The sequence below is a fragment of the Sinocyclocheilus grahami genome, unplaced genomic scaffold (assembly GCF_001515645.1).
Source record: "Sinocyclocheilus grahami isolate Dianchi unplaced genomic scaffold, SAMN03320097.WGS_v1.1 scaffold691.1, whole genome shotgun sequence".
NCBI classification, from domain to species: Eukaryota; Metazoa; Chordata; class Actinopteri; order Cypriniformes; family Cyprinidae; genus Sinocyclocheilus; species Sinocyclocheilus grahami.
The window spans coordinates 125,225-135,428 of NW_015505870.1; the positions used below are offsets into that span (position 1 = coordinate 125,225).

Below are 10,204 nucleotides of genomic sequence, written 5' to 3' on the forward strand. Positions count from 1 at the left end.
CTGAAAAGCGAGATGTACGCTTGGCCAGCTATCTAGTGCGTTGTGATTGGCCGAATACCTCAAGCGTGTGACGGAAATGTTATGCCCCTCACCATACTGTTGATGCCGTGTCCCGGCGCGACGGAGACAAAAACATCAAAAACCCATTATAAACGAGGCATTTGTAGCATCCAGTGGGGACTGTATCGCGCCGCATAAACATAAAACCATGTCTGCATTTGTGATCAGAGAAATGACAAACAACAAGGGCTACTCTACACTGATCAAAACTCGCGTTTGAATCGTCAGTGGCAAATTCTTTAAATATGTAAACAGGCTGGAGTCTACTCTCCCAGGATCAGGAAACAGTCCTCTATAAAATGTGCTGCACACATCTGAATATTTGGGTTGAACTGTTCTGGAACAGTGTTGTAAAAACAACTTAACCACTGATTTCTAGTCGTGTCCTCTTTTGGAAGACCGAACAAAGTAATTTCGCTTTCACAACAAAACACACAGTGTCTTCACAACATGGCGGCAGCGGCAGCAACAATAAAGTTATGCCTTCTTTCTTTGCGTGAACATTTGGGCGGCGTTATGCAAATCTTCCCACACAGTGACGTCGACATGTGGGGGCGTGTTTAAACGAGGCGTTTTATGAGGATGGACCAGTCTTAACTTTTATAAAGAATATCTGTTTGGGTTTGAGACTTTAGTCTTTGCAACTTTAGGGATCTTATCTATGCACGAACAGCTTGTAACACTCCAAAGAGAATGGAAAACTTGAAATCGCATCATATGACCCCTTTAAAAAGTCTTAAAGTTTCAAAGAGCAGCACACCTCGCTTTTCAGACCGATGAGCTTTGTAAAAATCGACACGTTTCAGAAAGGCGGGGCATAGAGGAGCAACAATAATGTACATTATGTGGAAAATAATGTGTTTTTTGAACCTTAAACCGCATAAATACATGGCATTACACCAAATACACAAAATAATGTTCTTTTTAGCAACGTCATATGACCCCTTTAAAATGTCGTAAAGTGTTCCTAATAAAAGGCCTTAAAAAGTCTTAAATGTCTTAAATTCAGATTCGATGGAATAACTTAAATAAATTCAGATTCGATTAAATATCTTAAATATTTTCAGTCCCAGTTCCGTAAAAAATTTCCCAATCTGATGGACCCAGTGGCTGTTTAAAGGGGTCATCGGATGCAAAATTTGCTTTACAAGTTGTTTGAACATAAATGTGTGTTGAAAGTGTGTGTACACATCCACCCTATAATGATAAAAATCCACCCAGTGTTTTTTTTTAATCCCTATTTTAAAATCCCCTTTCTCAAATCAGGCTCGTCTGAGATTCCTGTCAGAATGACGTAGTTTTACACAGGCCCCTCCCACGATAGTTGATTGACAAGACCGTCTTACCTTAGACCCGCCCTGAGTGAGCTGTCATCATTGTGTCGACTCCAGTGCAGGGGAAGACAAGAATGTCTCTGACTAAGCGATTGGGGTGTTTTGTTGTTGGATGTAAGAATGAATAAAGCTGAGCTGAGCTGCTGAAGACGCAGAGGATTAACGTTACTTTCGTTTCTGAAGGGAATGCGCCGGTCCCGAGCTACCTAAATGCGTCTATGTTCACGCGAATCACATGAGGTATGAAGTACTTTTGTACAATGTGAGTGTCCCACTTCAGGTCCTGAGAGATGGTGGTGCCCAGGAACCTGAATGACTCCACTGTCGTTACAGTGCTATCCATGATGGTGAGTGGGGGGAGTGCAGGGGGGTTCCTCCTGAAGTCCACGATCATCTCCACTGTTTTGAGGGTGTTCAGCTCCAAGTTGTTAAGACTGCACCAGACAGCCAGCTCTTTAACCTCCTGTCTGTAAGCAGACTCGTCTCCATCCTTGATGAGACCGATGACTGTAGTGTCATCTGCATACTTCAGGAGCTTGACAGAGGGGTCTTTAGAGGTGCAGTCATTGGTGTAGAGGGAGAAGAGCAGTGGGGAGAGGACGCAACCCTGAGGGGTGCCAGTGAATCTCTTTACAGACTTTACTACTTTAGCAGATTAAAGTTTATGCCTGTGAATCGGTATAAAATGAACCAGGCAGTGGTCAGAGAGTCCTACAGCTGCTCTGGGGACCGAGCGATATGCATTCTTTATTGTGGAGTAACAATGGTCCAGTATATTAGTCTCTGGTGGGAATTTTGGCAGTTCACGGGAAAGATTTGCTTTATTAAAGTCCCCGAGAATGATTAAAACAGAGTCCGGGTGTTGTTGCTCTGTCTCTGTGATCAGATCAGCGAGTTTCTGTAAAGCTGAGCTCACGTGTGCTTGCGGAGGGATGTAAATACTCACGAGAATGAACGAGTGAAACTCCCGTGGCAAATAGAACAGCTTACAGTTAATGAAAGCGCTTCTAGAATCAGAACAACATCTTCTTTAATGCTGTAACATCTGTACACCACCTTTCGTTGATGTAAAAACATGTCCCGCCACCACGCGATTTCCTCGTTGTTTCTGCGTCGCAATCCGCTCTGAACAGCTGAAAGCTCGGGAGACTCAACGCGCTGTCCGGAATGGCGTCATTCAGCCAGGTTTCCGTGAAACACAGAGCAGCAGAGTGTGAAAATCCTTATTTGTCCGGGAGAGCTGAAGAAGTTCGTCCGTTTTGTTGGGTAGAGAGCGGAGATTCGCCATATGCATGCTCGGCAACGACGTTCTGAATCCGCGCTTCCTGAGCTTCACAAGCGCGCCGGCTCGCTTCCCTCGCCTGCGCGTCCTGAAGCGCTTGATCAGCGCAGCAGCTCCGCCGACTACAACGTTCAGCAAAACGTCCGAATAAACGAAATCCGGTAGAAGATTGTGTGGTGTGTTCTGCCGAATGTTCAGCAGCTCATCCCTGGTAAAACTGATCGTGTTTGAGAAACAAAAAACAGGAAAAACTAACAAAAACAGTACAAACACTGGAGAGCCAAACACTGAGGCTGCCGTCTGCGGCGCCATCGCATGTCTTTTATGGCCTTTATCTCTGAGTCACATTAATATAAATGGCTAATATTTAGGGGTTCAAGCATGCAGTGCTGAAACCCTATCGTAATTGTTAGGATTTTTATTATTATTATTATTATTATTCTGCCCTAAAACTGATCGTGCAGACCAACCGTAAGGCCTAGAACAGGGGTGCCCAACCCTGCTCCTGGCGATCGACTGTCCTGCAAAGTTTAGCTCCAACTCTAATCAAAGACACCTGCCTTTAATTTTTAAGTGATCCTGAATACCCTAATTAGTTGCTTCAGGTGTGTTTGATTAGGGTTGGAGCTGAACTTTGCAGGAGAGTCGATAGCCAGGAGCAGGGTTGGGCACCCCTGGCCTAGAAACTTGAAACTTGGCCAGATCGTAAAGCTCAATTTGGGGAGAACCTATCAAAGTCTCGTCACAATGGCCAAAGGGGGGCGTTTCGTTAAAAATAGAGTGATCATTGAGCATTGAGTGATTTTCTTGTTTTTGATGGATTAACATTAAAGACAGACAGCACCTAGTGAATGTGGTCGCTTTAATGTTCAAATCCAATATAATGATCCACATCCGATTTATTTCTCAACAGTTTATGTTTACGTGAGACATAAACAACAGTTTTCGATTATATTCGCCAAGTTATCATGTATGTTGAAATAATGTTGTATGTGTTTGTCCGTTCGAGCGCAGAGAGAAGCGAGAATGAACGAGCTTCAGTGCGCAAGCGTTCAGAAACAAGACGCGGGTCTCAGTGACACAATACAGCTGGCAAGCACTGAATTTAGCTCTTGGTGTGTTTTAATGCTTGGATTGTATAAAATCGCTTGAATGTTTTAAATGCCTAGGCTTTAAAACACATGCAAATGATGAAGTTTAATGAGAACGCTGCAGTGAGCACTCGCGATCTCACACGCAGCGCAAGGCTCTCAGTGACACAGACAACAGCTCACAAGCACTGAATTTAGCTCTTTAATATGTTCTTATACTTCAATTGTGTAAAATCGCTGGAATGTTTTAATTTACAAGGCTTTAAAACATGCAAATGATGTTCACTTGAGCGGCGAGAGAAGCGAGAATGAACGAGCGTCCAGAGACACAAAGCGCGGCTTTCAATGACATACAAAACAGCTCACATGCACTGAATTTAACTCTTTAATATGTTCTTACACTTGTATTGTGTAAAAGTGCTTGAATGTTTTAATTTACAAGGGTTTAAAATACATGCAAATGCTGTAGTGTCGTGAGCGTGGAGGAGTGGCTGAGCCGAGTGCTGACAGATCTGACAACGTCTTTCACACTCGCCTTTGGCCATCAGACAGTCATTTTTAATGAGCCCTGACCTGGTAATGGTCAGATATTTTGGTTTAGCTTGTCAGTGTGAATGAAATATAATTTATTTGCATTTTTATCCAATTTGAAAATGAAACTAAGTGAGAGAAGTTATCCTCTAGTGGGTTGCAATCGTCCTCTAGAGGGGGCATTTTTTTCTCAGCCAATGTAAGTCTATGGGACATTTTTTATTTTTTATTATTTATAGGAAAACTGTAAGTCTGATCAGTCTGAAAAGATATAGCAAAAAACTACACATCAGGGCCAAGGCCTCTGCCGAGTTTGGGGCTTGTAGCATTAAAGCCTTAGGAGGAGTTAGAGTCCGAAAATTTGGTCTCAGACGAATAATAATAAGTTTAATAATCTCCGTCCCTCTCTCACAACAAATAATACCAGTGTTCGAATTGGGGGGGGTCCCATACCCCCCATAACACCCAAAAATATATACTTGGGGTGTCCCCTGGTTTTTCAATAAAGCTATAATACTTGAAACATGAAACTAGTGAAAATGAAAATGAAATGAAGATTCGATTGCTGTATTAAATTTAGACCTGCTCATGTCACATCGTATTTTATTTTTACGTGTTTTACAGAGTTGCTCATATAACAATCACACACGATTCTGCTGAGCTTAAGAATGCAGTGGCCATCAGAGGCATTCAGATTAGTCATCGCTGAATTTTGTTTAGACTGAAACTCGCAAATTCCCTCATCAATTGCAAAAAAAGTGTAGATGTATGCATGATAAAAGTAAGGGATTCATTTATCATACAGAATACAGGTGCATCTCAATAAATTAGAATGTCGTGGAAAAGTTCATTTATTTCAGTAATTCAACTCAAATTGTGAAACTCGTGTATTAAATAAATTCAGTGCACACAGACTGAAGTAGTTTAAGTCTTTGGTTCTTTTAATTGTGATGATTTTGGCTCACATTTAACAAAAACCCGCCAATTCACTCTCTCAACAAATTAGAATACTTCATAAGACCAATAAAAAAAAAAACATTTTTAGTGAATTGTTGGCCTTCTGGAAGTATGTTAATTTACTGTACATGTACTCGATACTTGGTAGGGGCTCCTTTTGCTTTAATTACTGCCTCAATTCGGCGTGGCATGGAGGTGATCAGTTTGTGGCACTGCTGAGGTGGTATGGAAGCCCAGGTGTCTTTGACAGTGGCCTTCAGCTCATCTGCATTTTTTGGTCTCTTGTTTCTCATTTTCCTCTTGACAATACCCCATAGATTCTCTATGGGGTTCAGGTCTGGTGAGTTTGCTGGCCAGTCAAGCACACCAACATCATAGTCATTTAACCAACTTTTGGTGCTTTTGGCAGTGTGGGCAGGTGCCAAATCCTGCTGGAAAATGAAATCAACATCTTCAGAAAGCTGGACAGCAGAAGGAAGCATGAAGTGCTCAAATTTCTTGGTAAACGGGTGTCTGTGTGCATTGAATTTATTTAATACACGATGTAAGAAAAAGTGATGAAGACAATGAAGATCTCGATGAAGATGTTTATTGCAGCATAGCAGTGACAAAGTACATGCAGTACCTTGGGTTCAACGGAGTCGGAATGAACCACAAACATCCTAAGCTCAAACATTTTATACTCTATTACGTCCATCTTCCCGCATGTAAATGAAGTTTCGTCGTAAATGTAAATTGCGGATAACAATGAAAGAGATAGCCTTCCGTGCCCACATCTTTGGTAGTCTTTCAGGTGGACACAACCAAATGTTAAGGTGCAATTATATTCAAGTACCCTTTTGGTCAGCAGATGGTTCTTGGAGGCCTACTGCCGCTCCCACGCTATAGGTGACGATTGACGAAGTAATGTTCAGGAGATACTATTTACATATTATTGAGATCGGAAAGAATTATCTCTATGATAATTAAGCTCTTTGTAGAGAAAGGAGAATAGTTTACTTGGAGTGGAAGTTTGGTCGAGGCAGACTATAATTTCTTACAACGAGTTTCACAATTTGAGTTGAATTACTGAAATAAATGAACTTTTCCACGACATTCTAATTTATTGAGATGCACCTGTATAAGAGGAATTATGAGTGCTAGCAAGCTAGACTGACTGCTCATTTAGAGGGTGTTCTTTCACTGCATGATTCAGTCTAATAAAATGCATTTAGAATGCTCCCAAAATTCAAGATATGGGGGCAGAAAATATATTTATATAATTTCATATAGTTAATATCACACGAAGAGTGCCATTGTTTCACAAGTCACAAATGTGATATTGTTTTTATACAACAGTTCAATAAAGTTAATATTAATAGACGTATGTTTTAAACACCATATTGCCTATTTTTGCTCTATTTCGCCAACAAAAAATTGTTTTATTTGTTTGGTAACGGCCCCAAATGTCTTACTATTCTAATTGAATTTGATTAAATATAAGAATTTGATGCAAAATATAATGCACACCTCTAGGAAAAAAATGCCCATAAAGGGTAAAAATCACTTTAAACTTGTTGGAAAAGATTATTTTCTGTCACTGCTGTGAACTGACCACGCAGAATATGAAGAATATCAAAAACTTTAGGAGTCAGCTGTACACGGCAGTCCTGCAGCGTGTCACACTCAGCAAAATATCATCCGATTATCAAATGAATCATATTTATATAAGCTTTTATTTATTGATTGATTGAAAGGGGAGTGGGGGGGATCCCCCAAGAGCTTTGACAATTCAAACACGAGTAATACTGCAATTCTTATTCATGCACTTGTTACCTCACATATTGACTACTGTAATGCTCTACTTATTATTCTTCCTTCTCTATAAACACCAGTTAATTCAGAACTTGGCAGCTCGTGATCTTTCTAAGACTTCATCTATTGAGCACTTCAGATCTTCACTCTCAATTTCTCTGGTATTGCCACGTATACGCTAAAGCACTATGGGAGCAAGAACTTTTAGTTTTGCAGCTCCTCACCTAAGGAACTCTCTCCCCCAATACACGCAACCATGACAGTCCGCATAATTTTAAATCTCATCTGAAGGTTCACCTCTTTAACCAGGCTTTATTACTTGCTCTTATTTAGCCTTTACTGTATTGGTGTTGCATGCATTTGTGCTGTTAAACTTCATAACGCTTACGAAGTTTATCGTGGCCTTTACATGTGGGTATTTGGTCCTCTTAGACAAACAAAATCTCTCTTTAAATTGTAAATTGATCATGTAGAGAAAGGGCATTCCCTTATAGCACAGCTGATTTTGACAGTTGACCAGAAATTACTTAGCTGGCTTATCTAAAACCAGGAAGTAACTACACAGTCAATTCCACCCCTGACTGCAAGCTGCAACTCTCGCCGATCGGTCTGCGCAGCTCTGCATGAAGTCAAACACACTACAGTTCCCAGCACGAGATCCAGGCATCTGCATTTACAGGCTCACTGGTGCCGCACAGATGTACTTTCTCATCCAAGCCAGTCAGCAGTTTAACAGCATTCATCAAAATGACAGTTGACCAATTAAATCTCTGAAGGCAGGCATTACCCCTTTACCAAATTATACTTAAAAGTACAGATACAGGAAGTACGGAACTTTATTTTTGACCAAAAATATAGGCCTACTAGTAGAAGTTTAAGTACAACCTTAAATTGTACTTCTTAATGGATGACATGTACTACAGAGGAGAAACTGACTGCAACCCATGAGGCAGATGCAGCCGTCACTCCTGACCAGCTTAAGAACCTCCATGAGAATACAGAAATGCAAAGAATTTGCAGAAGGCGTAACAGCTGCAGCAAAAAAAAAAAGAAAAAAAAAAAAAAAAAAAAAAAAGAAAAAAAAAAAAGGGTTTTATGGTCCCCAAGACATAACGTTTTATATTTTGTGTAAAAATGGACTAATATTATATAATATGGAGAGAAACTTGCACAAAGCACTGATGCCAGAAAGCAGACAAATGATAACACCAAATCTTTAATCAAGAAATTGAATAAAGCTCTGAATTGAAAAGATCAAGTAAAGATTATGCAAAATGCCCATTTCAAATGACCACATCCATTACAATTTCCCTGATCGCTTCACGGAGCTTGACCACTTTCACTTCCATAACCACTTCCCTGATCTTGACCTCTTCTCTGATCACTTCCACGTCCCTGATCGCTTCCCTGAGCTTGACCGCTTCCATGACCACGTCCTCTTCTCTGATCACTTCCACGTCCCTGATCGCTTCCCTGAGCTTGACCGCTTCCATGACCACGTCCTCTTCTCTGATCACTTCCACGTCCCTGATCGCTTCCCTGAGCTTGACCGCTTCCATGACCACGTCCTCTTCTCTGATCACTTCCACGTCCCTGATCGCTTCCCTGAGCTTGACCGCTTCCATGACCACGTCCTCTTCTCTGATCACTTCCACGTCCCTGATCGCTTCCCTGAGCTTGACCGCTTCCATGACCACGTCCTCTTCTCTGATCACTTCCACGTCCCTGATCGCTTCCCTGAGCTTGACCGCTTCCATGACCACGTCCTCTTCTCTGATCACTTCCACGTCCCTGATCGCTTCCCTGAGCTTGACCGCTTCCACTTCCATAACCACTTCCCTGATCGCTTCCCTGAGCTTGACCTCTTCCCTGATCACTTCCACTTCCATAGCTACTTGCACTTCCATAACTACTTCCCTGATCACTTCCCTGAGCTTGACCTCTTCCACTTCCATAGCTACTTGCACTTCCCTGACCACTTCTATAACTACTTCCCTGATCACTTCCCTGAGCTTGACTGCTTTCCTTATCACTTCCCTGAGCTTGACCACTTCCATAACTGCTTCCGCTTCCATAACTGCTTCCCTGAGCTTGACTGCTTCCCGGATCACGTCCCGGAGCTTGACCGCTTCCACGTCCATAACTGCTTCCATGAGCTTGACCGCTTCCCTGATCACTTCCCTGAGCTTGACCGCTTCCACTTCCATAACTGCTTCCCTGATCATGACCGCTTCCGCCTCCGCTTCCATAACTGCTTCCGCTTCCACTTTCATAACTGCTTCCCTGAGCTTGACCGCTTCCGCTTCCCTGAGCTTGACCGCTTCCACTTCCATAACTGCTTCCGCTTCCACTTCCATAACTGCTTCCATGAGCTTGACCGCTTCCGCCTCCGCTTCCATAACTGCTTCCGCTTCCATAACTGCTTCCGCTTCCCTGAGCTTGACCACTTCCGCCTCCGCTTCCAGAACTGCTTCCCTGAGCTTGACCGCCTCCACTTCCATAACTGCTTCCGCTTCCAGAACTGCCTCCGCCTCCACTTCCAGAACTGCTTCCCTGAGCTTGACCGCCTCCACTTCCAGAACTGCTTCCTTGAGCTTGACCGCCTCCACTTCCATAACTGCTTCCTTGAGCTTGACCGCTTCCACTTCCCTGAGCTTGACCGCTTCCATAACTACTTCCGCTTCCATAACTGCTTCCGCCTCCGCTTCCAGAACTGCTTCCCTGAGCTTGACCGCTTCCACCTCCACTTCCATAACTGCTTCCGCTTCCGCTTCCGTAACTGCTTCCGCTCCAGCGTCCACCACTGCTTCCGCTTCCGCTTCCATAACTGCTTCCGCTTCCATAACTGCTTCCCTGAGCTTGACCGCTTCCCGGATCACGTCCCGGAGCTTGACCGCTTCCACGTCCATAACTGCTTCCATGAGCTTGACCGCTTCCCTAAAACAAATAGCCGTGTCACTGCAACATAAACCGCTGTAAAATGGGGTTTTAAAAACCCAAGGAGATCAGGTCAACTCCAACCCTGATCAAACTCACCTGCCTGTAGCTTTCTAATAATCTGGAAGACCTTGATTAGCTTGTTCAGGTGTGTCTGGTTGGGGTTGGATGAGACTGCTGCGTTCACGCCATGTCATAATAATTAAGGTATGGCGATT

General features: G+C 42.8%; 1 protein-coding gene across 23 annotated transcripts; it reads right to left on the minus strand.

The window, feature by feature from the left end:
• Window positions 1-8,279: 8,279 nt before the first annotated feature.
• On the minus strand, window positions 8,280-9,984 carry LOC107559546 (cell wall protein IFF6-like). Of its 23 annotated transcripts, none has more exons than XM_016243414.1 (8): window positions 9,887-9,984; window positions 9,777-9,790; window positions 9,681-9,698; window positions 9,176-9,248; window positions 9,026-9,139; window positions 8,859-8,989; window positions 8,450-8,756; window positions 8,280-8,413 (listed from the first exon to the last, which is right to left on the minus strand). In XM_016243414.1, the coding sequence occupies exons 1-8, from the start codon at window positions 9,968-9,970 to the stop codon at window positions 8,333-8,335; spliced, it is 822 nt and encodes a 273-aa protein (XP_016098900.1). In that variant the 5' UTR covers window positions 9,971-9,984; the 3' UTR covers window positions 8,280-8,332. The 23 variants fall into 23 exon arrangements, 20 of the variants coding, with proteins under 20 accessions (XP_016098900.1, XP_016098892.1, XP_016098899.1 ...); XM_016243406.1 differs by having other exon boundaries at window positions 9,026-9,133; window positions 9,176-9,286; window positions 9,659-9,698; window positions 9,851-9,984; XM_016243413.1 differs by lacking the exons at window positions 9,681-9,698; window positions 9,777-9,790 and adding an exon at window positions 9,699-9,748 and having other exon boundaries at window positions 9,176-9,230; window positions 9,881-9,984.
• Between the last annotated feature and the right edge of the window lie 220 nt (window positions 9,985-10,204).

Bases quoted from the DNA above. Each gene is read 5' to 3' on its own strand.
- LOC107559546 (XM_016243406.1), bottom strand. From the start codon at position 9,970: ATGGAAGCAGTTATGGACGTGGAAGCGGTCAAGCTCCGGGACGTGATC. The intron at 8,757-8,858 runs GCTCAGGGAAGC...GGAAGTGATCAG, and splicing joins ATGGAAGTGGAAGCGGTCAA to AGAAGAGGACGTGGTCATGG. The intron at 8,414-8,449 runs ATCAGGGACGTG...GAAGAGGTCAAG, and splicing joins CGGTCAAGCTCAGGGAAGCG to ATCAGGGAAGTGGTTATGGA.